The sequence below is a fragment of the Anser brachyrhynchus genome, assembly GCF_964034855.1.
Source record: "Anser brachyrhynchus genome assembly, chromosome: 16".
Classification (NCBI taxonomy): Eukaryota; Metazoa; Chordata; class Aves; order Anseriformes; family Anatidae; genus Anser; species Anser brachyrhynchus.
In genome coordinates this window covers 10,256,078-10,282,974 of record NC_137734.1, presented here as the reverse complement: position 1 = coordinate 10,282,974, position 26,897 = coordinate 10,256,078, and the positions used below count along the sequence as shown (strand labels likewise).

General features: G+C 49.2%; 1 protein-coding gene across 1 annotated transcript; it reads right to left on the bottom strand.

Annotated features, from left to right (window-relative positions):
- Positions 1 to 8: 8 nt before the first annotated feature.
- On the bottom strand, positions 9 to 26,897 carry SLC13A3 (solute carrier family 13 member 3). The gene is made up of 13 exons (XM_080557578.1): positions 26,652 to 26,897; positions 16,638 to 16,903; positions 16,293 to 16,456; positions 12,550 to 12,616; positions 11,672 to 11,857; positions 10,669 to 10,794; positions 7,280 to 7,375; positions 5,305 to 5,409; positions 4,167 to 4,264; positions 3,176 to 3,288; positions 2,691 to 2,852; positions 2,237 to 2,374; positions 9 to 1,661 (listed from the first exon to the last, which is right to left on the bottom strand). Exons 1-13 carry the CDS (start codon positions 26,760 to 26,762, stop codon positions 1,476 to 1,478), a joined length of 1,818 nt encoding a protein of 605 aa, XP_080413704.1. The 5' UTR covers positions 26,763 to 26,897; the 3' UTR covers positions 9 to 1,475.

The window sequence follows — 26,897 nt, the reverse complement described above, 5'->3', positions numbered from 1 at the left end:
AAGTGACGTGCTAACAAATGTGCTTTATTGTACATTTTCCACGATCATTACGGATTTTGTTAAGCTGAAGGATTTCGCTGAACATTAAGGATTGTTTTTTTCTGAACCTGATTGATCAAAGTTCCATGTTCGGCTGGTTTTGGAGGTTTCGGTTCAACCTCAAGTCCCTGCCTAAGTGTGACCCTAAGGTAATACCCAGCAGCAGCAGCAAGCACTGGCCCCAAGGGCTGCATCACCCTGCCAGCTCCAGCCTGGCCCTGGGCTTTGTCAGCAGCACGAGGGCAGGAGGGATGGGCTGGATCCTCACCCCATGCCACCAGCTGTTACACCAGCCGTGCCACCAGCCCACACCATCAGAGAAAGGACCCAGCGGAGCCCAATCCAGAGTCCAGTCACCTCCCTAAACCAAGAATCAGATTCTTTACCTTCCTGTCTATTTATTTCAATGACTGATCTTTAAAATTAAATATTTTAGATTCTTACAGAAAATTTAAAAAAAAAAAGGATAAAATGGTGATTAAAATCACAGTCAATTTGCAATGCTTTCATTGAAAGTACCCAAGCAATCAGAAATTAAAAGATGTTAAGAATCAAAGCCTACTTTTCAGAAATGTCAATAATATTCCAATGCAGCTTGCCCACTGACCTGTGACTCAGCAGGTCGCCCATGAGTGAGTCAGTCTCACAAACCTAAGACTGGCCACATTCCCAAAGCTGAAACACCACCTATGTCCACACAGTTACATCAGAAACAAATTTGGCCCCAAACCTCCATCTGCACTCAGTGCAAAGAGCCAGGCAGCGACTGAAATCCGGGTTTTCAAAACATTGCCCAGGTTTGGAAACAAACTGGTGCCTTCCTGTTCCCAAAGCATGGGGCAACGCACCGAGTCCTACCGACACGTCTCCTGAATCATCCTTTCATGCACAAGACTGAAGAAATAGTCTTCGTCCTTACATGAGAGAATTACTCATGAGATCGTGCCGAGCCCTCAGCCTCCGCGGTCCTGCCAGGAGCACCGGGCCCACACTGCCTCCTCCCCGGCCAGGTTCTGATACACTCACTCACGTTGGGTTGCACGGAAATAATCCACTTGCCTCCACCCGGGGCTGCTCTCCAAAACGAGGAAGGGTATCAGAAGCTGGAGCAGCACAGCTCAATAGCTTTCACGGGGGGAGAGGCACCTACCCACAGATGCTCGACGCTTACAAGGCTGTGCAGGTAACAACCACCTGCGAGGGACAGCTGAAATTCTCTGGGAGGATCCGATTGGTGCCTGTGGAAGGGGGGGGAAGGATCTTCAGAGAAAATCAAAATCGGATGTTGCGGCACCGACCGGTACTGCTAAAAATAAAATTTAACCCGAGGGTCCCATGCAGTGTGGGCAGCCATGGGGCCTTCTTCCTGTGCACGCGCTGATGATTCCAGTGCCCAAGTCCTAAGTGAGTGAGTCCTTCCCCTGGGGTGGCTTTGTTCATATTTTATTCAGTGCACTAAAAGTGACGTTTTCTACAGCTGGCAAGAGCGATGTGGCATTTTCTGCATGGATGTTAGCCCACGCAGGGAAGGTCCCCAGCTGGAAGATGCTCTTGGCCCACGTGTTCATAGCCAAGCTAAGAAGCAGAACTCCCATAAGATTCATGAGCAACCCCGTTCTTGCCTACAAAAGAAACACAAAGGCATCTGGTGAGTTTAGCATGGACATCTACAGCACGTGAAGAATAAAGTTAATTGAATATAAACGTTATAAAAATGTAAGGTTTAATTGCCATTAATATTAACAACATTTTAAGTGGGCTTTCTTAAGCCATTCTGTGGATGCGTACCAAGCTTTGATCCACCAAAAACAATAGCATTCATTTAGCCACAGGAATATAAGGTGGAACTGTGATTGAGCCTAATTTTGCTCATAAACTTTATTTCACTGAGCTGGGCAACTTTTCCTGAGCCCAGAAACCTCTGCAAGTTGAGCTGCTGACAGTGGCAGGAGCAGGAGCAGGGGCTGAGAGATGCTGAGCACAATTAAAATCAGTTCTGCCATCACTTGGAGCCATGGCTCCAAATCTCACAGGCCTAGACCTTAGGCTCCTTTTATATCCCTGTGCCTTCCAACACTGCAGTACGAGATTTCTGTCTTTTCACGTGTTGTACTGGTAACACGCCTGAAAGTTACTTTCTTCAACATTTCACTCAGATTGATTGTTTTCAGCATCTTGTATAGCTAAAGCAACTTACCATATCCTTGACCATCAAGTGTCCAGAAGAAAATGCAATCGAGTTAGGAGGCGTTGAGACTGGCAGCATGAATGCGTAGGAGCATCCTATAGTCCCTGGTATCATTAAATAGAGGGGATTTACTTTCAGACGAATGGCCTTGAAAAACAGAAAGGAACAGAAATTGTATCTCGGGGATTAGGAGCGAAAGGCGGATATAATTAAAAGATGCAAGTAGTTAGTGCACTGTACAGAGCCATATCCCCCACTCTGTGACAGACAATCATGCATCTCACCAACAACATTTGAAGGATTATTATCCAGCAGTGTTCCCGTTATGCCACAGGCCCTTGTTTTGTTGCTGCAAGGATTTCAAAGTGCCTAAAGCCCCCTCCAGGAGCAGGAGATCTGTACGGTGCCTGTCCCAGCCCAGCAGCCACCACAAACCTGCCCTCTGAGCACTGAGCTGTCTTACCAGTTCGGCCAAGACAGGCAGGAAGATGATAATAGTGGCCGTGTTGCTGGCAAACTCCGTGAATAAGGCGATGACAATCGTGATGAGGATGACGGCCACGGGCGGGGGTACGCCCTCCAAGGGGTGCAGGCGGCCTCCTATCCACACAGACAGACCGGACTCCTGCAGAAGGGAGAGCACACAAGCTGCAGAGCAGGGCTCCTTTCCTCAGATCCTTTCATAGATCTGCAAATTGTGTATGACCTTCACCACCCACGCAACTGCAGTGTCTTCAGGGGATCTAACAGCGAGCAGTCTGAAAGGAGTTGCAAGATTTGTTAACCCTTCCTGACTTTCTGCTGCGCATTGTTGTCGGGGGAGCTGAGAAACATGCCTTCAGCTGAGAAACATCTTTTTGGCGTTGTGACACTGCAGATGCAAAATTTCCCAGAGCCAAACGAGGGCCCCGTATGGCACCGTGACAAAATGCAGCTCTGCAGCCTCACCTCGCAGCCCTTCGCCATGGCAAAGCCTCCTCCAAGCAGCAGGATAATGTTCCAGGGCACGGTCTCCTGGGCCTTCCTCCACGTCAGCAAGGGCTGCATCTCCGTGTTCGGTGCTAGACGAAGAGAAAACCCCACATCACGCACCCTCCCGAACAGGAGCACGTCCGTCACCATCTGACATCGACATCATCAGCCTGACATCAGCAGCGAAGCTCGCTAACCACGAGCTGCTGTTGATTAAAATATGCATATGGATTCTCTTAAGCTAGACAATTAAAAGACCATTTACCTTAATATCAGGAAACAAGATCTTAACAAAAAGGAAGAGAAAGGAAATTCTAGCATTTAAGGTTTTCTTTGAGGCTTCCTTGGGGAACTTCTAACATCGGGTTAATTTCCTTTCTGTAACAGGCACAAACATTTTCCTCAACAGATGGGAGTCCATGGAAGGAGGAAATTTTCTGCCATCTGAATCATGAAGATGTTCCTAATTTTCCACTTGCCATTCATCAACCCGGGAGTTTTATAGCAAAGAACTCCCATCTCCCCTACAGCCCATCTCTTAGTACTTAATGAAGTGAGCTCTGCCATGTGAAAGGACGCGCTAATGGGGCTGTAATTTTCTGTTGAACAAGGGCACAGCTATTTTACCCAGAGGAGGCCTGATTAAACATCTTCCTGCAGTCTGGACAACACAATGAATGTCTGCGAGTGCCACAAGCCTGTCTGTTATGGCAGGTCAACGCTGATCTCTAACACACACAAACACACATAGCGTCATGTCTGACAGCAACATGAGCAAGCGAGTCATTCCTGCAACAGCAGCAGGGCAGTGACTGCTGAACCTCTGCTGGCACATCAGACAACAGCCTCCGTGTGTCCTGGCTGTGTCCCCAAGCCAGCATGGCCCCACAGGTGGCACAGTCCCAGAGTGGGATGTTACTGACCCCAGGCAAGGACAGGGACCCTGCCCTGGGGGTCTCCTACTCACCCTTAAAGTCAAACCACCACCTGAAGGAAGGCTTTTGGGAAGGGAAGAAGAAGAGAATGATCACGATGGTGATTCCTGTAACCGCATCTGAGATAAACCTGTCCAAAAGCAGCAGAAACACTGGTAAGAAGCACAAGCCTGCAGAATTGCAAAGTTTAAGGGAATGGGGATTTACGAAAGAAGATTACAGGTTTCCATCGGGTTTGAACAACTCTTGTTCACAGTTCTTTTCTTTTTAATTTCCTGTAGAGCTACATTTCTAAGACAGGCTGTGAAGAACCCCATGGAAAAACTGCCCCAAAGCCCTGCAAATATAAAAACAAGACTAAATTCCCCCCCTGACAGCGATGCTCCAGCAGTTCTGCCCGTGGAGCTGTGGTCAGTCCACAAGGGGCTGTGAGGACGGATATCCCAGCTCCTCGCAGGGAGCAGAGGCGCAGAGTCCAGGCCACACAATTTATAGGAGCTCTTTGCAAAACGCTCAGACTGTAAGCTGAAAGTCAGGCTCCACCCAATAAAGAGCTTAAACGTGTTTGATTGTAAGAAGCTATTAACTGATGAGCAGAAGTCCATAACTACTTTGTTCTATTAAGGAATCATTTGTTAAGCTTGGGTTTTATATATAAAAACAAACAAACAAACAAACAAAAAACTATGAAGATCTCTTCTGCTTAGAAATAACACCCTTCCTGAGATTTAGCGATCCCCAACTGCTCTATCTGTTTGTCTTCCCAAGGTATGGATGTTACAGGGGAGATGAACGTGTAAAACAGACACAATAGCACATAGAGTCAGTTCCTCACTCTCCAGACCTCCAGTGAAATCAGTGGATTGCATAAAGAATTCAATATAAATATGCAAATGTATGTATAGACAGCATATATTCCCCACACTCAAACCCCAGGGATGGCCTCAAACACACATATGGAAGAAGCTGCAGTGCCAGCTTCCCAGAGGGCTTCATGTACCTCCTTCGCAAGACAGAAACAATTAAGCTCACTCTGGAACTTGGGGCTCCATTTAATTTATTCCAGGAAACCTGAGTAGCAGTGTTCAGCAATGCAACCAGAAACCCAGGAATCTCAGACTTGGAAATGCTGTTGAAAAATGTGGCAGTGGAATGAAAATAAAATCTTACCCTGGTGCAAACAAGCTTGCCCAGCCTGGAATGAATTTGGGGTCCCTTGAGAAAAGCATGATTGCAAACATGCAGAAGAGGAAGAAAATTGCCTGTTCCGCAAACCTAAAATGAAAGGAAATGTAGTTAAAATGTTGTGCTAATGGGGTGAGGCCAAGACAGGGCAAGTATCGAGCTCAGGCTGCAGCGGTTGGGTGACAAGCTAGGCGGCTTCTCTAAAAATAACTACAGGGGAATACTGGAATAGGTTGCAAATCTATTTACAGATGTTGGTACTTGCCAGCAGTGATCTCTTACTGGAAGATACCAAGGACAGGAAAGACGGGCATCAGGAATGCCCAGAGCAGATGTCACTACACGTCTGCAAAGTTGACCCTGTGGATGGGGCAGAGGGGAAGGACCAAGCAGCTTCCCAAGGTCATTCCTCTCATCACTGCCCTCTGGGATACTCCTAAGGCATGGTTTGGGCTGATACTGACCAGCTAGGGGTGGTTTCACTCCAGTTCAAGCCACGTAAAAGAACAGCTAAGATTCAAATCATACATGAGACAGCAGGAATGACATTCTCCAGGATCAAAACCTGAACAGCACCCTTTAGACACATTGACAAATAGCATGGGGATCTTTAAATGGCAGTATCATACTGTAAGTATTAGGCTTGATTCTAGTGGGGTCAAGATTTAACCAAGGCAATGTCTTAAAACTCTGTTTAAAACCTCTCAGAGCACAAGGAAGGGCATGTAAACTGTTGGGAAGAAGCCACTTACGCTGATTTGAAGTTACGGGGCTGCTAATCAAATTGGTCAAGCATGGCTTAATGGGCTTTCTCGCTCCTAGACCTCAAAGTGGGACTTTGATTCTTCAGAGACATTTTGCAGGCTGCTCGATAATGTACTGAACGGAACAACTAAACCAATTTCTTTCATTTACAGCACAGGCCCAACCAATTGTCTTTGAAGAACCACTCCATTTTCCACACAGCAGCAACAATTACAATGTCAATAGCACGACACAAACACCACTGAATTCTCCCAGCATCGCCGTGAGCATAAGAATATTATTTTACAGATGGAGAACCACAGACCTTTTGAGGTTAAGACCTACAGTTTCAAAAATCTTCACCAGCCCTGGTTGCCCAGAATATTGGTGGCTGGTTGGATATACCTATGCTTTGATTCTTGGAGATACTTAGCCTTTCCTGTTTCCCCCTTTCTGGGCATTTCTCATAAATCTAAAACTCTCATGTTTCTTTCTGGTGGTTCTTTTCTCCTATCTATGACCCCATCATTGCAACCTGCATGCTTCTTCCAGAAGACAAGACTTCTGAGAAACCACAATAAGAAGCTAAAAGTGTCATGTTCTTTCTTCATGTGACTTATAACGCTGAAGAAGTTATTCAGAAAAAATGACCTACTGCATGAAATGGATTTAAATTCTTTCCATAGGCTTTCTTCGAGCAGCTTTTAAGGTTTCATAAAGTATACCCACAATCTATATGATTTATATCTATTGTGTGATTCATCAGCCTCCTCAGCAAATGCTTCCTGCCTTGCAGAACAGCTACAAACAGGAATGCACAAATCTCCAAAATTCAGCCTGTATCGGTTAGTTACATAAAGCAAACAGGATTGCTTTGGTTCCTGGAGCAGAAAAACTACAAACAGTAATTAAACAGCCCAGCATGAATCCACTCTATAATATGAACTTTGTTCTTGATAAGATTTGAGTACAAGCTGCTATTTGCTGTTATTCCTGTTAGTGAAAATGAAGAGGAGGGAGCACGCAAAAAAGCAAACTTCACCAGGTCACGAATAGAGTAGAAATGTGTATTTCATTTTCTGCTAAAAAAAACAAAGCAAAACAAAACAAAACAAACAAACAAACAAAAACTTTCCCCCAGTTCATCCCTCTTAAGACAGGACATTTCCAACCCACTCGATTTCTTTTTCATTTCGGTCCCGACTCGATGACTCACTTTGTTGGGCCCAGTTTCTGATAGTCCTCCTTTATCACTTCTCTGGCACGGGCTTCTGCATCCACTCTTATATTTGATTTTTTTGTTCTCCAGCCCCTGCCAAGAGACATAGTCACATCGTCAAATGTGCCCAACACCACTGGCACCATCACGAAGGCTGCATTTACTACTGCAGCACGTGCACACTCGGTGAACTCCTTCAGTGCCTGCTCTGCAAGCTTCAAAGAGAAACTTCCTCCCAGAGGAACTCCCCGCGGCTGCACATCTCTCCATTTGGATTATCTTCAGCTCACCGAGAGTGGGAACAGCCTGGCAAACAGAGCCCCACGCCTCGCAGGGTGCAGCTGGACGTGGATATTTCCTCCCACTTGTGACAAGACCCAAGCGTGCTGGTGGCCACGTCCATGTGCACAGAGAGGGGCATGTGTGCAGCCAGCTGTCCCAATGACACCGATAGTGAGCTTGGTTTGTATTTTGAGGGCATGCTTTCTGATATATTAGGAGCCCGGCTCTGAATAGCAGTGGAAAAGCCCTGGTGTCACCTACAGAGCCTAGCCCCTGGCACCAGAAGCATGCAGCTCAGCAGCATGCAGAAATGTGGGTCTGCAGCGAGAGGGGCAGACAGCTCCTGGCCAGGGCACGGGGATGAAAACGCAGCAAAGCAAAGCACCTTAAGTACACTGACTGTTCAGCAGGACTGAGGAAGAAAGTCTGCTTTCATACAAAAGAAACCCCACAGAGGGTAGGAAGTTTTGTCTCATTTATATTCTGCACTGTTTCCCCCAGCACGGGCTGTGATTGCCAAAAGAAAATCCCGGCATTGCAGGATTTCATCATCTCTAGCAGATAACTACCCGGGCAGAACACCAGGCAGCGGGTGACATGGAAAATGAACCTGTCCCTTCACTCCTCATGTCACTTGCAATTTCCTGGGCAATCTCAGGATGCTGCTGAGGCTCAACAAAAATGTGGGGAATTTCTCCACAGCCGGGAATGTTAATGTGCTCCTGGCTAAGCCTCTTAGCCCGGTGCGCTGACCGCACATGCCGTTTGATCCTTTGGAGCATGTGCATACAAACGATATATTCATGTCTTGCACTTCACCTCCCATCGTGTCCCATGCCTGAACTAGCCCTGCCTGTGACCTTGGTGAAACTACAAAACCCAAGTGTCCACACCAGCTGCACCCACCAGGCCCTGCAGTGCCTGAGCTTGCTTCATTGTGTCATCATTTCAATGGGAAATCGTGGCCAGGTCTTCTGTACAGAAGAATTGTTGATCATCAGGAATTTCTGAACCTCAAACAGATGTACCTGCTTTTTTGAGTCTAGGAGGGTGCTACGAACAGCAGCTTCATCTTCACAATCAACCAACACCTCAGCCTTTTAATGTCTTTTGGATTTAAGCAAAGCCAGCCCGCTAGTGGAGTGGCGTCCGTCTGTCTGTACTTTTCTGCCCATACAGAAAGCCCAGCCACTACTCCTGAGCTGTTGCAATCCCAGCAGCCGAACGCCAGCAGGCCGGTGCCTGTACTTGTGCGGCCTCGCAGTGTCCCTCCCGAGGCACTTTGCCACTTGGGAATTCTGCTCCGTGCTGGCCACAGCTATCCCAATAAAGCCGGGCTCCGTGCGGACAGAGAGGAGCCAAACAAAACAAAAAGCATCACGTTCTCCGAGCAGAAGAGACGTTTCGCATTTTGCCTGGGGGTTTGGCCAGCAGAACTACCTCCTGTCCCTCACCTGCTCAGTTGTGCCAGGGCCATGCCCCAGCCCTTAGCACAGGATGCATGAGTCCGGGCTCATGAGAGCCCTGGGCACACGGCCGCAGAGCAGCTGAGAGCCAGCAGAGCATCCCCTGGCCATGCGTGGAGCCCCCCCAGCAATTTAAGGAGCGGCATTTGTCATTTTCTAGCTTGAAACTTTCCCATTGATTTTTTTCCTGCCTCTGAGACAATGTAAATATTTGGACACCTGTTCTCTTTTTTTTTTTCCCCTTGCTATTTGTGTTTGTAACTCAGAATAACAATTAAAGACTTTTCTATCTATTAGAAGTTCTGTATGGTCCCTGGTGGAAGCAGGGCTATGAGTTTGTTACTATCACGTATGAGAGTGTACAGAGGGAAAAAGGGCTCCAAAATAATCTGTGTGGCACCGCTGCAAGTGTTTTAAGCTGTGTACACTCAGGGTTGCATGCATGCAGCAAAGGTTTACCAGTAAAACATGTTACTCTCAGTTATAGATTAACGCGTTGTTGTAAAACGAAGCCTTGTTATGAAGTAATCTGTTCCAAACCCAAGTTCCAGCCCTAGGAACAAATCCTGGCTCTTACGTTCCAGGAGATTTCTGTTACTAATTCCAGGACAACCGAGATTTCACGCTGGTCTTCAAAGTCCAATCCTGCTTTCCCTTCTGCCAAAGCCGTTCTGCCACTGACTTCCCCCCAGCCTAAGTCAGGCAGTGAAACAAGCTCAAATAATTGCGTTTCACTGAATGCACATGTAACACATATTCTCTACATGTATTTCAGCTGGGTATGAGATTTCTGTAAAACTTCCCTGTTCCATCTCAGCAAACATCTACTGCATGCATCCAAATGCTTGAAACTGCCTGCAACCTGAGATGGAAGAGTGGGGACTTTTTAGGAAGCATTCAGCCCTAACCCTAATGGGAGCCTATTTTAACAGCAAGCACCTGCCTGAACGCCAGATCTCTGGGGACTGATTCTGAGCAGGGTGACTTTGCATCACACAGCGATTTCAGCGTTACGTGGCAATGCCCATCCGCAGGGAATCTGCCTGGTCTGACTCTGGTGGGCTTATTCCAGTCTTCACCCACATCTGCAGCACAAAACTTTGCACGCAGTCACATTTGCAAAAGGGGTTTTGGTGAGAGCTGTGAAAACACTACTGTTTCATTTGTTGTTCAGAGATTTTTGCTTCTTCAGTGTTTGCTGAGCGGTTGCACAGCCATTTCCTCGTTTAACCCCTTCCCATCCCACACCACTCCAGCCCCTTTCTGGACAGACCACAGCCACTGTCAGGGCTGCATCCAACTCTTCCCCTCAGCAGTCAGCTAGCAGCAATGAGCAGGGTGGGAGCAGAAAGCAGATGCTCTTGGTAGGAAAGATAAAAGACTCTCTTGTGACAGCAGTGCTCAGAAAATGTTTACAGATCTGGGAGCATTTTGCTGAAGACAACACACATACAGCTTCTTAAAAAGAGAGGATTTGTTACAGCATGAGCACCCTGAAGTTAGTGATGAAACCCTCCACTGTCAAGCAGATGATTCTGGGTGATATCGTTAGACTTAGTATGAGAATCATAATGAATATGTATTTCACAATGCTGGTGTAACCAGAGAAGTGTATATGTGCAGGGAATATAAACATACCTCAGGTTGATTCCTCCATACAGAATGGAGATCCATAGCCATCCCACGAGAAGAAAAATCAGCATTAAAGGAAATGCAAACATAAACCAAGAACCAAAGTTCACCACATCACATTCTGGAAAATAACTAAGCAAATGGGGAAAAAAATCAAGTTAATGCAAGAAGGGAAAACCACCCTTCAATTTAAGGGCAAACATCTGAAACCAGCAGCAAAATACCCCACAAACTCGCGTTGTGCATTTAAGAACATTCCCCCGTGTGCACAGCACCCGTCTGGGCTCTAGATGATCTGGGGAGCGCTGGAACAACCCCTGGGCTACCCAGCCGGGCACAGCTCACCTAGCCCAGCTGTGCAGGGGGAGACTTGAAAATCTCTCTCCGGATGGCTGATACTCTTCTACGACAATAATCTTCAACACCCAGGATTAAATCCTGGTGCAAAAAGCTGCTGGAGGGTCTGAACCTGAACTTCATAGGGATGTTGCACAAGCCTGGGAGAGCCTTAACATACTGCTTGTGGAGGACAGAGTTAAGAAGTACCTGGAGGCACTTAGGATGGCACAGCTCTACACTCCTAGGAACACAGGAGGCATTTTTTATGCCTAGGACAACAGGCCAGAAGCACTGGGCTCCTTATTTTTCCTTTCTACCATACAGCAGCAGATATAATTGCTCACAAAACACTACTCAGCCCTTTTCATGACAACCCTTACGAGCCTAATTTCAAGCAGGTGGTCAAGTCCCATTAAACTCAGTGGGGTTAAGAGCAGCAGTGAGGTGACCCACACGGGCACTAGGAACCTGCTCAGCACTGCTCAGGCTGGTGCAACCATTCTGCCTTCATCCACTCACGAAGTTTCCCAAAACGTTTTGAAAGGGCATGAATTTTCCAAGCTAGCTCTCGGCACAGAAGGGAATTTCTCACAGGGACAGAGAGTACTTCCTGGCTGTGCAGGATTTACCCTGGCAGACAGGTAGGGCTCTCCAGGACGGCCTCCCATACCTCTTCAGCTGTCCCAAAAGGATGAGGTTTGGTGCGGTTCCCGTCAGCGTCGCCGTGCCCCCGATGCTGGCTGCGTACGGGATTGAGATGAGGAAGCCTTTCCATATGTTCGTTTTGTACTCTTCCTCCTTCTTTAAGTCTGAGAGCGCATCGCTGGCAACCTCCTTCTCCTCCGTCAGATCTTTGCTTTAAAACAGTCCAAAAGAGAATCCAGTGAAAGCCCTGTTTTAAACACAGCACAGCCAATTCAGAGCCTGACAAGAAGGCAAACTCCCAGTTTTTAGAAAGCCAAGCTCACGCTGCCCTCCGGGACACCTGGGCAGCTCCGCGTGGCAGGAGGGGGCTCGGAGAAGCACCAGGCAGGACCTGCAGGCGTGCAGAGCACCCTCAGCGCCTGAACGCTGCACGTGCCTTGGCCAGCCCCTCAGCCACTTGAAAAACTCGGCATAAAGTGCTCAAAGGAACAAAAAAGGAAAATTTTGATAGCACCGAGGGGAAAGAAACTCCTATTCCTGAAGAGCTGTTTCATTCCCATCGTTGTTATCAAAGCAGGACTGTCAGCACTGTGTAAATCCTAGTGGTTTTACACCACTGGCTTCACACTTTTGATGCTCCTGGGAGAGCCAAAGAACCATTTCCCAGCAGGAGACACCTCTGGTACCGCTCCAGGGTGACTGGAAAATCCCTGCAATGATGCGGATGTGTGGAAGGATGCTGGACACAGAGAGGAGGGGTTCTGTGGCCAGTCTTTAGCGACTGGGAGCTGTGGTGCAATCAAAACATTTCAGTGATTGAATTTCAAATTCCTACATCTGGGTCTAGCTCAGGGGATAATGCTCTGTCTCAACTCTCTAATACAAACTTAATAGTTAACTTACTCCTCAGTACTTGCCAGAAACTGCATCTCAGTTGGTACAGTGTAAAGTTTATTCTGCTGTAAAGATGCTGAAAAAGAAAGATTAGGACTTTAAAACAGTTCAAAGCATCTAGAAAATCCTCCTTGAACCAAACAGCGGAAGGGAGCAAACAGCCCTTTACCGAGGAGGGAGCACACAAACGAAGGGGGAGCTCACGCCTTGGTGACGGGGTCGGGAGCACCCGGAGGGGATGAAGGAGCCTGGCTGCTGCTGTCACCGCTCTGGGCCTGCCGCAGCACCCCGCTTCTCCTCCAGCACCCAGAGGTGCTCTCTCCTGGTGCTATTTCTGCCACTGTTCAGGCCCTGGGGTATTCCAGCATGGGCGTGGGCTCCTGGGTGCCATGTACCCAGGTGGGGGCTTGGGGTAGTTTTTTTGGGGGGGGGAGGAGTTAACCATAGCTCATTCTTAGGAAGAAGAATTGGGCCTGGTGTATCCCCAGGGCACGTTCCCCGAGGCTGAGCAGGAGCCCTCAGAGCCTCAGAGCTCCCCCTTCCCCCCTGGGAAGTCTGCGAAGCCACCGTGCAGCTGTGTTTCCCTCTATAAAGGAGAGAGCGGGACATATTTGAGGATTAGGCTTTGTACCAGGCCCTCTGACGCCCACCCCAAGAGCAGGGACCCTTCCCAAGCCCACCACCCCCTCCACAACTGGCCAGGCAGCTCCTCCCACACCCTGACCTCAACACAAGTCTGGGGCTGCCACAGGAGAAATTGGTGGCACACGCAGTTCTCAGGGACCCTCCTGTACATCTCACGGGCTTTGCCCCAGTGTCCTTATCACCAGCCACAGGGAAGACAGCCACGACTCAGCAGCACTTGGGGAAAGGGCAAATTTTGACCAGAAGGACCCACGTGCTCTTCAGCAGTAAACTGGGAGGTGTACATCACACTGCCACACACATATGGGTGTGTGCCCCATGGAGAACTCAGAAAGCAAAATTGTAAGATAGACCAGAAATGCAGTACAAACACTTTGTTTTTTTTAAACCTTATCTCTTCTTAAGGCTCGTAGCAGTTGTAGTTCTGGCTTGACCGCCTGAGGTTGGGAGCAGGGATGTGCTACTAAACCCTATTTTCCATATCCCCTGTAGGACAGGAACATTCAGGAGTTTCATCCACTTTCAGTCCAGGTCACCACGGCCTCTGTACGTGTACTTGGGCTCTGCCCGTTTTTGGTGCATCCCTGCACCCCCCCAGGCCAGCTGACTGCTGTCACCCACCACAGCCACCCCAGCAGTCCCCAGACTTCGCTGCGCCCCCCCCTCAGGCCAAAACCCGACCCTCTTCTGCCTGTCTGTGCCCCTGACACTGAAAGCAGTGCACGGAGAGGAGCCACTGGTCAAAGTCTCCGGGCTCGCACACGTGAGCGCCGAGGACAGCCCCCTCATTCCAGCTCAGTGAGCCAGGCCGTTTTGCACTGTCATGTTTTACACATGGCTAATTTACCGAATCAGAGTTAATTGGCTTGGATGCACACATGCTGAGCTTTCATTCCAAGGGTGCTGCATTAGAGGGTTGTAATTAGAAGAATATTAACCTGTGGCTGACTGTTGATCCCCCATCGGGTTTAGCCCAAGGCTTCTCACCACTGATGTCCCATTCAAGCCAAGGACACATATTTCATTCCACTTTTTAACATTTTTCCAGTTTTCCCCTGTTAAGCCCAAACTCCCTTCCCATCTGGCCAGGATCACCTGTGAGTTACCTCTCCAGGGAGGTCTGCAAAAGGCAACCACGAGAAGGAAAGGCAGACTTTCTGCAGAGCAATCATTTCCTATGAAACTCGTAAAAAGGGGCTGAAAATTTGTACAGGTCTGTAAGTTAAAAGAGGCAAAACCACTGGGCTGGGATCTGGCCTTGCATGGAGCAGCATGAGGCAGATTCAGTGCCCATTTCGCCCAAATAGCTTGTATACTTTGGAGGCAGAAAAGGCTTGTCCTAGAGCAGTTTGGCTTTAGTGATATTTCTATTGCTCCTAAAAAAAATAAAAGACCCCCTCAAAATATTTCCACCCACTGGAAACAAAACAAAACAAAACAAAAGAAGCCTGCTTGGTGGTGATCAGTTCATAACCCCACCTTCACCCTGAACAACCAGAAACAGCTGAATTTCGAATGCCGAAGTTCATCTGAATTCTCGTATCAATAGCTAGTAATGTAAAAATGAGGAAAAGATCTACTCCAAAGTTTTGCTATCACCAACTCAAGCATGCAAATCTACTCATCTACAAAAATTTGTCCACATGGTTGAGCGTGGGCATAGCTGATTGCAACCTGGAGGGTCTCAGCAGCAGAGAAATACGACCCATTGATCAGAGATAGCACTGTATGTGTGTATGTGTATACTTCCCCTGTATTCATTACAAGTCTCTACCTCAAAAGAAAAATACATCATCACGCAATCACATGATATTTGCAAAGCATCATTTTATTCATTCTTCTACTTGCATCCCTCTCCCTTTGCTGGCTTCTCTCAGCACCCTAAGCATTTTGAGCCAGGGACAGTAACTCTGTGCTTGCCAGTGTCTAGGAAAAAGGGGGGTCTTGGTTTTATATGTTCCTAAACTACTCTCACAACTACACACTCAAATCATGTCAGAGAATGGGGTCAAGAAGGTTAAAAGGAGGCCCACAGAACACAGTGCTTCCATAGAATAAGAAAACATAGCAAGAAGGTCAGTGGGGTTGATTTCACTGTACATGCACGGTCAAAAATTCATAAAGCAAATGTGATAAAGCAGCCTGGAGTGCAAACATCTCATGATTGCTAGACATTAATGACGAACGATTAGTTTGATCTTTAGTATTAGAGTACGCATGTTTCAGTCTTCTTCTGGGGACTCATTATCCTGCTTTAGGACTCAGTGGGAACCAAAAAGCCATTTTTTTAAAATTGCAGAGACAGAAGAACATCTAATTAGTGTGAAAAAGAGAAGCCGTGACTACTGATCGTACTATCAGCAATAACTGCAAAGGGGACTTCACTGATTCATTTCCTTTTTGCTGTTTTTCATCCCTGCCTGCCAGAATCCCAAACTCCCGAGAGATGGCTGGAGGAAGGCTTGCTCTGACCTCGTATCCCTGACCAAGCCTGTCCAGAACCTGCTCACTCTCAACACCGAGTGACACCGAGCTGGACCATGGGACATCACAAAGCACTTTACAAATACATGTTCAGCCTGCCATCCCTGCTTTTCATTCTCCCCTTCTCTCCCAGCTCAGGCTCCAGTTTCACGAGGGAGGAAACAGGAAAACAGAAGAAACGACCTGTGTGCAGGGCAGCTGTGCGTACTGCCACAGAGGGGCTGCGACCCTCGCCCATCCCTGCAGCAAGGCACCATTACGCAGCACACAGCTGTAGGGGTATCTACAGCACCCCCAGCTCTGGACACCCTACAGCGAGGCACCTTAGAAACCCCATCATCACCACATCCCAGTGGGCACGCAGAGCTGGACTTCCACTTGTGCCAGTGACAGGTCTGGGGAGCAGTGGGGATCACCATTTCTTGTTTTTTCCAGACATTTCCAACTCTTAAGTATTGCCTCTGGCATGGCATACAGAAGGAGCAGGATAAGAGGAAGCTTTATGTCAATACCCTTCCACCACATTAATGAAATAAGTATTAAAATGGGACCAGCACTGGGGCATATTTGATGGCAGCAGGGCAGACCTCAGCTGGCTTATACTACTGCCCTGTCTCAATTACCTTGGATTTCTTCATGTTCCCTGTTCATATTCTTAGAGGCGTCTTTCTCCCCAAAGAGGCTTTTCAAAATTGCATTTGCGATTGGAAGCATCATAGCAGTGGAGGCAGTGTTACTTAACCACATGGACAGGAAGGACGTTGTCAACATCATCCCTAAAATTAACCTGGAAGAGAGAAGAAAGAAAAAGTTGAATGTCTTGAGTTTGGCAAGTGATAACATATTCTAGCTACAGGAAGAAAAGCTCATGTGCAGGGATATCATAAAATTAATAGGAAAAAGCAGCATGTGCCCAAGCCACCTGCAGCTCGTGTCCCCCCATGGACACCCCCTGCCCCAGCAGTCACCTGGCTGGCTGCACTCCCACCAGCATCAGGACCCGGAGGGCGATCCTGCGGTGCAAATTCCACTCCTCAATGGCTGAAGCCATGATTAAACCACTGAGAAAGAGGAAATTGGTGTCTAAAAAATACTGCGGGCAGACTTTGTTAGACGGGAGGATGCCCAGGAAGGGGAAGAGGACGATGGGCAGCAGGGCCGTCACAGCCAGGGGCAGCGCCTCCGTGCACCAGTACAGGGCCATCAGTAGGATCACGTAGAGGCATCGTCCTTCCTGCAAGAGAAACAGAGAGGAAAAGAAAGATGTGGTGTTAGAGAAATCTTCTCAATTGGAGACACTGAGACAAGCAATACACACCAGTTATTCCTTCAAGGATACTATATTTCCCCCGCATCGTTCCCATTAAGGGCAACATCTTCCTCCCTAGATTGTATAAGGGGTTACACATTCTCTGAAAGCATGGCAAAACCCAAATCCTCCTCAATTTCCTGAGCTTCCTATGTGCTGCAGGGTGGAAGCACAGAGGCACCATCCAAGGAAGTCTGGAGAGAAGGAGCTGCTCCTCCACGTTGACTTGGGGTGCTAACGCTCAGCATGCGCTGCTGCTAGGGCAAGAGCTGCTAATGTCCTTAGGTGTCCCCATACCTGACAGCTGCTACACTCAATATGTTTGTGCTTTCTCTCCAATTTCCATGGATCGGGCTTTGCATGGCTATGAGTAAACAGCTTTCAGAGATGGATGCATCAAGTCCCCCTATTCATAATAGGAGGCACACAGAAAAGCTTCTTTGACTGGATCAGGGTCTCCTGAGAGATCCGTTAGAAACCCTTCCAAGGCAACCCATCCCAGTCCCTCAGGAAATCAATAAATCAAGCTCTCTGGTGCCATGCCACATCCTGAGCGTGGAGAGCTCGCCCCAGCCCTGTGCCTCCCATGCCAAGGCTGGCGGACACTGAGCGCTCCTGATTCATTCATCCCCCCGGAGGCACAACCGGAGCAGAGCCACTTCTCCTGACATCCACAGCTTAAACCAGGAGCTATGGAAAGGAGTCAAGACAAGGAAAGGAGTCAGGACAATGCTCCTCCAGCCTGAGGAGCAGAGCCCGGGGTAGCACCTGGGGGGCGGACGGAGCCCAGCACAAGGCGAGAAGCCGGAGCCACTAGGCCGCGGCGGGGCTGAAGGGGGTTATTGTCAGCGGCCGCAAGGCAGGGTGCCCACAGCGCTATAAATAACTGCCCAGAGCTGTTTGGAAGCTACAGAGCTATTTATTTCCCCGCTCTCTTCCAGCTTGTCGAACAGGTTGAATTGTTTCTCAAAGGCACCTCTGTGCCTCCTCCGCCCGGACCTTCCTCCCCTGCCCGCCGGGCTGAGGCTCTGCCGGGGGAGGCCAGCGCGGCTCCCGGGCTCCGTGCGAGGACTTCTGGGGAGAGCAGGGCCCAGCTGAAGCTGCTGAGAGCACAGCAAGGCGCAAGCAGGTAGGGCTGAGCCAAAAGGCATCAGGCCACCTGCAAAATGCTCCCTTCAGGCCGCTGGCACACGCTGAGACACAACTGGGATTTGTCATCGAACACGTCTGAAAATTGGCAAATGACAGAAGGTGTCGTTCACCTCTAGCCTTCCAACTTTGTGTCTGACAAGTAATTTACGTTGTAAAACTCAGGTGCCTCCATGCATGTGGAAAAGACAATACCAAAGAACCAAGAACAATTTGCTTCGATTATTGAATAGCTGTCAAATATGTTAATCACAGGAGAGCTCCTGCATCACATCAGGTTCCTAAGCCCTGCATTCAAAGACTGCTTATAGTCCCGATTTTAGATCACGGTGCACTGACATACTAGGTACTGTGAAGTAAAACCTTTCTGTTCCCAGAGCTCAGATCTGGCACCCGGCGGTTTCCGTGAGCTCCTGATGGCTTTACTTCCCCTGAACTTTGTTGTGCAACCCGAACAACAAAGCCAATACCACTAATTTTTGCATAAGTAAAAATCCACATTTAAAATGTTTGCACACTAGATGAGTGATTTCATTCCCATGGCAACTAATAATTCCTCTTTGCTCTGGCTCTTTCTATATACCAAAGAAATAGTTTTGCTCTCATTAAGTCATTTTCCATTCAGCCTCTAAAGGCCATAAAAATTATTTTTTTTCTCCCAATGGCAAAATGTTCTTTAGTTTTCTGCAAGGAAAATTGCACCAGTGAACTTCAGAACAAACAGTTTGCCTCTTACAGGGGTAGAGCAACTGCAAATATTTAACAACACCTCGATATAAGAGCAGATCAGTAAAGATTTCAATTGACTTCATTAAACAGATGAATTATGATTTAGAAAGGTAATTATGAACTAAGGGATATTTATTTTCTAGTGTATGGAAAATGTTCTGGGAAACATTGCAATGAAACACAGCATGAATCTAAAAACTAATCTTCACTGTAAGATGAAAAGCCAAGGGGTAAAACCGAAACAGGGCAGAAAACTGCTGTATGGAGGGTTTTACTGAAATGAAACCTATCAACAACACCAACCTATCATCAGCGAACCTCTTTAAAAAGAAAGCTGCGGTAATGTTTGTCCATCCTATTCTACCCCAAAAGAAGACAAACCGCACCTATATTAAACAAGTTTTCATTTAAAATAGGGCAATCATTGAAAAAGAAAGGAACGAGACCACTTCAGAATAACTCAGCTTTGGAGTAAGTGCTCCACAGAATAAAAATGTAAAGCCATTCATAAAATTGAACCAAACCCTTAATAAAATCGAAAGTTTTGTGTTTTTTTTTTTCCTGAAAATACCTTGCAAATGTTAATTACTGCCCCAGTACCCTGCAAGTTGCGTTAGTATACCGCCAGCAAATGCTAACTGATGTCGGAAGAATGGTCTTCCATGGGGATGGTCACAGCCGCCCCCAGGAGCAGTCCCACCTTCACCTCCTAACCCTCATCCTTCGACCGCTCATGCTGTGTCACTCCTTTCTACTCCTCTCACCTCCAGGCAGCTTTGTTATGTGTTTTGCTTGTTTGTTTGTTTGTTTGTTTCAAAATAATTCTGTCAAAGTTCAGGGGGAAAAATGGTAGCAAATACAAACTTTTAAATGGGTCTTGTGATCGGGTTAATTTTATAACCATTTAATGATTTCCAAGAAAGTGCTCCGTGGCTCTGGACTAGAGCAGCTCTCCTTGCTGTTGCACAAGACCCTCGGGAGCGACCTCTGCCCCTCCAGACACAGATGCTGTCTTCGCTGCACTGAAGGCACCGGGGATTTTCCACGTTGGGGACCTGCTGAGCTCTGGCAAGGGCAATCTCCCACGGGCAGGCGGGCTCCCAGAGGGGATACGGGGAGGTGAGGTGCCCTGGGGAAAGGAGGTGCTGGCAGGGAATGTGGGTCAGATGAGGAGAACCAGCTTGCCCAGGCATAGCACCAAGGCGTGGGCATGCAAGAGCCATCAGTCCCCACCACCAAGCTGAAGGGGACACGAGGAGCTTCTGCCAGACCTTGTTCCCCAGCAGGCCCAGTAAGCTCCCAGACAGCCCAGCGCTTACAGAACCCCACCAGATGGGCCCAGCGCTTGAAGAAGCCCTACCCTAAGGCCCAGCCAAGCTTTGGTTTTGCTCCACCAGCCTCTGCATGTGCATCCTCGCAGCCACATCGCCTCTCACGTGCTCTCCCCAGCACCCGTCCTATGACCAGGCAAAGGAGGGGCCTACAGGTCCCTCCAGAACCCAATACCAACAGATATTTTGGCCAAAACCAGAGCTTTTCAAGCCCTTTTATCCCACTATCATCACAAAGAAATATCCTATCTATGATACTCGGAACTACGCAGTGTAAAAAAGTACCGGTAGCTTTTAGCATCTTGCTTACAAACTGCCCCCAGTTTGCAGCCCTGACGGTGTTACTGGCCACCTCAGTCGCAGCCTGTTCTCCAAGGGGATGGGTATTTGAATCTGATTTCTCCTAACACAGCTCCTGCAAACATTATGTAATCTGGACATGAAACAAGCCCTGTTTACCAGCATTCCTGCCAGCAGAGCTGTTTGGCTCTGGGTATTTGCAGAGTGGCTAGAAAGGGGCTATTAGCACAGGGGCATAAGCTCTTACAGCTAAAGTGAATGCTTGTGAAGATATTTTGCTCTGGAGTTACACCAAAAAGACATAAAGCTTATGAAGCACTTAAACTTTTTGAAGTGTTTTGTCCCTGGCAGAAAAATAGAACCTTTTCTCTGCTTCACAAACGAGACAGCTGGAGGTCAAAGTGGGCAAATTTCATGGCGAAAACAGGCATCTTCCAGAGAATCTTCCTTGCCTCAGAGGTCTGAGCCTCACACTTCCCCTTGGAGGCAGCAATAGATCCTACAACTTCAAACACTGATGGATGTCAAAGCTAAAAGAGCACCATATGACAACTTGACACTGTGTAAGGTTAACCGGGCTCCCCACTTGAAGTAATCTCCATTTCAGCATCATTTTATAGATCTGCAATGTTTTGGTAGGAAAAAAGAAACCTTTTCTGTGATGGTGAAACCACCACAAGTTTAGTGAGCTGTTCAACCCCAATTAACCTCACTGTTAAAATTCTGTTGTGGTAACCTGAACGTCATTCTCTGCATCTGGTTTGATGCTCTACCTTTATCCCTCAGCCTGGACCACCCTTCTCCAAACTCTGCTCCCAAGGGATGTGCTCTCATACCTCTGTTTTTTTTGGTTGGTTGGTTTGTTGTTTTTTTTTTAAAGAACTTGGCCAAACTGCTGAAGTCTTTCACCATGTGGCTTGTTCTCCTGTCCTTTCCTCACTCTGAAACTTCTTCAGTTCGTCAAGGTTGCTTTGGAACTGTGGAAGCAGTCTGGGAAGGCATTCTGGAAAAAGCCACAACCTAAGCAGATAGCAGCCTGGTAGATTCTCACTGCCCTTGCTTAACTTCCATGTGTCTGTGTGTACAAACACCACGTTAATCCTCTCCTCTTGGCTGTGGGTACCCAGTCTTGCAGTCATGTTCAACTAATTACGTGGTGTCATCTCAAGCAAGTATTTTCATTTCCCTTTAGTCACTGTCATGATAAAAATATTTAATATGTTATAGTATTGTATTACAGGTCCAGAACAGAAATACTGCATTGAATACAGCTTTTTTTCTGCGTTATCTATCTGGCAATAGAGTATCCTGATTCAGATTCCTTTTGCGTCACACACTTGAAATACTGCTCATCATCTGCAACGCCCTGCCCAGGGATTTCTTCGTCAATTCTTTCACATCCCTTTTCATGTTGTCTATGGTTCTTAGCTTCCAATTAATATTAATTCTTGTCAACTGTCCTTTTTCCACCACGAGCATTGCTGCTTTCACATCCTCTGTGCCAGCTTGCTCTGAGCCAGGCTCGCCTTATCTCCATGCTGGTAAATGGTAGTCACCCAGCTGCCAGTTATCCCTCCTCTTTCCTCATTGAAGTTCTTCCTCTCACCTCTTTTAACTGATCATTACGTTAGTGAATTTGGCCTTTCTAAATCACCAAGTGCATATATAACACAAAGACGGACTTTGTGCATGAAACATAAGCAGGCTGCAGTCACTATTTCACCTGCCAGGCTGCTCTCCTAAGAGCTGCCCCTGCCCACCCGTGCTCATGCACCGCAGCACGCAGCGGGCATTGCTCCAGCCCGGGGCCCAGCTCCTTCCACCTCCCCACAGACCATGCCTCACCACATCGCCTCCTTTAGCATCACCCATTCCCCCCCAGTGCCTTCCTTTGGAGATGGTCTCTGTTCCTTGCTTTTGAGCGCAAGCAAAACCATTTTTCTTCTGGAAGTTCCTAAAGTCTCCTTGTTCTCATCAGGAAGACTCATTACATCCAAGTCAATGTTAAATGGCTCTATGTCCACTGAGGAAGTCAAGCCTGTTTTCTGAAGGCACTGGGACCCATTCGCCTGCTCAGAGCTCCTTTTAGCAGATTTGGCTGCCTCAGCTGTTACCAAGCCAAGTGGCTGTAGACATTGAGTTCATTAGGAGCTGTTGGAACAAGCTCTTTGCACAGCTCATTAAAAGTGCCCCCCATGCCCCTTCCAGCAGAACAGTTCCTCCAGCCCCTCCTGCCCTGCCGAGCTTTTTGCAATCATTCACAGCTCCGCGAGCCGGGGGGTCGCCAGCACTTCCGCTCACAGGACAAAAATTTCAGCCATTTCAGCAGCCACCAGAGCGGGAGGCGACACAGACCCTTGTGCGCAGAGCCTGGTGCTGGGAAGCCACCCGGGGCCTTTCCTTGTGCTGTGCTATGTGACGGGCACAACCCATTTCTCACTGCTCCAGCCACGCTTTGGGGAGCGCACCCAGAGGGCTAGGCAAACCTGCTGGCAAAGCAGAAATTTCACTTCTCTATTCACGAGAAAGGAGACTGCTGACAAAAGCACTGAGGCAAGTCTCCTTCTACAAGACTGCAGCCTACAAAGGGCATCAAATACCAACAAGGGGTATTAATATAATGTCAGCACCAGCCCTGACGATCCACCTCTGAAGGGACACGCAGGGCAACCTGGAGATCAACCGCTGTAGGGTGACAGCTGACGAGGGCTTTAGGAGTAGCGTGCAGGTGTGGATGCTGGAGTTCAGCAGCCGTAAGTAAGGCCAGACCTGACGTATGGTTTTTCCTCAAAGGATTTTGCCTCCAGGGAGAGGTCACCGAGGAGCAGGTTTCACTGGAAAGCCCATTGCACACAGGCCATCGGGTTTTGCCAGAAGCACATTTGAGAAACCGCATCCTACTTGTGGTTCTCCATTACACAAAGTGTAGGTCATGATTTCTTGGTCTCCAGAGACAAATGAGATGCTGCCCATAAAGCCAAACCTCAGGTGGCTTTTTAAGGCTCTGATCCCTTGTGCTACTGAGCATCTCAGTGGGGAGAAGGCAAATTCTGGCTTGATGTGAGATTTTAGCACTTGCAGAGCAGGAAAGTACTGCAGAGATGCCTCTAGGACACCTTCTCTCATGAGGGAAGCCTCCTCCTGAGACTTGCAGGGGCTGGGCCTCACTGCTTCTCATCTCTGGGGTTTCTCTGACACCCTGCTGGGTAGCACAGTGACTGTCCCACCAGGACATGGGGCTCTCCAGCCCGTCCAACACTCCCATGCTCCAGCTGTGCCAGAACTCAGCATAAAGCTTGCTACAACAGCTCTGCCTCCCCCAGGGGCTTCTCCTGCCCCAGCCTGCTCTCTGTGGGTGCCCTGTCCGGGACAGCCTCCCAGTACCACCACCAGCAGACCTGAACTTGAATTCTTTCTGGGATGGAGCTTGCTGAGTGCCCGAGGCCACTCCTGTGATGTGGCTGCCCAAGACAGCCAAGGCTGGACTCCAGTCCCATGTCGGGACAAACCGTGACCCATGCGGTGCAGCTGGGGGCACACATCTCCCATCTCACAGCAGGATAGCTTCCAAACTCCAGCAACACCCAACTCCCCACTCACTGAGCCCTCACCTGCTCCTGCTCCCCACTCCCTGTGTTGTCATGCTGCTGTTAGAAGCGCAAACCCTTCCCTTTGCTTCCCACCACCCCTGCAGCTTGGCTGGAGCACAGCTCCGGATGGCTGAGCTTAATCCCATGTTGGTGCAACAGCAAGCTTCCTCTCTTGCTGAACAAAACGAGGGGCAACTTCGTGTTGAAACAGCAGGTGAGTCACTGCCCCCTGAACACGACCTGGTGCAGCGGTCTGGTTACTCACGGCTGCAGGCTGAACGTGGGGACAACTTGGGGAGGGCACAGCAGGGCTGGCCTTAAACATCCCGCTGCTTGAGCAGCAACGCTAGCACCAGTGTCAGCGTTTTGACAGCAGCGATGCAGGGACTGGACAGACTCACGGCTAACTGTGACACACTCGGCGCTCACGGGCACACGAGCACAGATTGCTATCATCAGTGGGCATTCAGTGAGGCCATGTCCTCTCCTTCTCTACCCTGCTGCTCCTTCAGCTTTGTAGCTGGAAGCAGTTGCCCTTTTCCACCTCCAGCCTTCCCTTAATACAGCCGATCATCCTGGGCTGTGCGAGCACTTCTTTCTCCGCAGGTCACAGGGAGGAGCATGCCCCCAGCGCTGCACGGCTGGAGTCGGGGCAGGCAGTCCTGTTACACCAGCAGAGGGGTTTTTCTTCCTTCCTTTCCCAAACACCCCAACCCCTACAGTCGCGCTATCAGTATACACTTCCAGCAGTGAAATGGGCATCAGAGGCAGGGCTTTCCCTCAGCACGGTGCCGGGTTCATCTGTGATTTACTCCCATGATTAACCACTGCCTGGCTCAGACATGAACTTGTGCGCTGTGCACAGCTCATCTCCTCGCCCTATAACCACAGCTCCAGAGTTTACAAGTGCCAGAGTCAAACGGGGAAATATTAAATATCATTGAAGCCACTTGTTCAGCTGCAGTAAATGAATGTACAAACAAATATGAGCTACTTATGACTCTGAAAGGGGATGAAGTACCTGTTATGCAATGTGCTTTTTGCTCTGAGGCAAACATTCAATATACTCCTATTAAGAACTCAGCCAAATAATGCAAATTAGAAAGAAAAAAAAATGAGATTACATCCAAAGAAGGGTTTTCTCTTTTAATATATTGTGTTATTAATACAGCAATGGTCATACTATTATTTTTTTTTTAATTAAGGAGATTTATTTTGCTATCTTGAATATAAAGGTTTCACCAACAAGCACTACACCGGCAGAAGTAAATGCCACCTCCGTGTCCTTACCGCATCTGAATCACTCTGTAATCACTACGTACTGAACATCGCTTATTTTCTGATATAAACAAAGTCATTCTCAAATGGATCTGAGTCAGAATACACGGGTGAAATCCTGAGCCTACTGAAGTCAGTGGCACAAAATTTCCCAGTGACTTCAGAGCCCCGTGGACGTCCACCCAAGGATGCTCCTGGCGCACGAGAGCTGTGTGTACGGGACAGCTGCAAAACCCTTCCCTCTCCAGTTTTGCCACAGATGCTACCTGACATGCAGCCTATCTCACACACCAAAGCCCAAAGCTTACCAACTGATTTACTCCACACCTACAGAACACCACAAACATCTCACTCACAAAGTTTTTTTGGACACAGCCTCTCCCCAGGAGCCTCCCGGAGCAGTGCAGGAGGCACCTACAGCCCCGCTGCCCTTCCCAGTGCCCCAGCACGACCCCGCTGCCCATCCTGCCTGCCCGGTCCCTCCTGCGGCGCAGGGGACGGGGTGGCAGGGCTGGGTGGAACCGCTGTCCCTGCGCCCAGGGGCTTGCCCCCAGCCCAGCTCTGCATGCAGCTCGCTGCGGGACGCTGGCTGCGGCCCTGCGCTGTGCCTCAGTTTCTCCAGCGCTACTTTCAGAGCCACTGATAAAAACCAGCACAAGGCAGCCAGGCATCGGTAGAAACTTCCAGTTAGCGCCACTCGGTTTGAGAGCCATGGGCTGCTCGCAATGTCCCAGTGCCTACACAAGCAGCATGAACACAGTTCACTTGATCTACTCCCTCTTTCCACTAAAAGATTACAACAACCCCAAGATGCCCCCTCTGTTTGCACCCTGAGGAGCTCTGGCGGGCTGCAGGCTGTGGTGTCCCCTCCTCCACGGACAGACCCTACAGGGGGACTCTGGTTAGGGTCAGGGGCTGCAGCAGGAGGGCAGCGAGCTGCGAGCTGCGCCCCTGCGTGTCCCCAGGGCCGAGCTCCACACTTCATGACCCCAGCCCCTAACTCCGCTCCATACACCTGCTCCGCACCCCAAGTCAGCACACCCCATTTGTGCTCCAGGTCCGCGGTTTTGGTGCCCCCCAAACTGCAGCCCCCTCTCGCAGCCCCCCACGGCGCCGTCCCCTGCTCGGTGCCCTCACCCCACACCCCCAAGCGGGCACCCCCGATGTGGTGGCACCCCCCCGGCAGGCGAGCCCCATCCCCACCCCGTGCCCACCCCCTGCGCCCCAAAACCGGTGCCCCCACCCCCTGCCCCCCCCCGGGCGGTCCCTCGGGCACCCTCCGGCGGTGCCGGGTACCTTGGGGGGCAGGCTGAGCAGCACGGGCACCAGGGCCACGGGGGCGCACAGCAGCACCAGCACCCTCCGCACGCTCCACGCCTTCTTCACCAGCGCCCCCAGCGCCGCCATCCCGCGCCCCGCGCCCCGCGCCCCGCTCCGCCGCTTTATCCCGGCCCGGAGGGGAGGGAGGAGGAGGAGGGGGGGGGGGGATGAAGGCGGCCGCCCCGCCCGCCGGGAGGGGCACCCAGCGCCCTGCCCGCCCCG

Coding starts and splice junctions, on each gene's coding strand:
- SLC13A3 (XM_080557578.1), bottom strand. CDS start 26,762: ATGGCGGCGCTGGGGGCGCTGGTGAAGAAGGCGTGGAGCGTGCGGAGG. Junction 5,410..7,279: donor CAGAAACTGGGCCCAACAAA/GTGAGTCATCGA, acceptor CTTTCATTTTAG/GTTTGCGGAACAGGCAATTT. Junction 2,375..2,690: donor TGCCTGTCTTGGCCGAACTG/GTAAGACAGCTC, acceptor CTGTTTTTCAAG/GCCATTCGTCTGAAAGTAAA.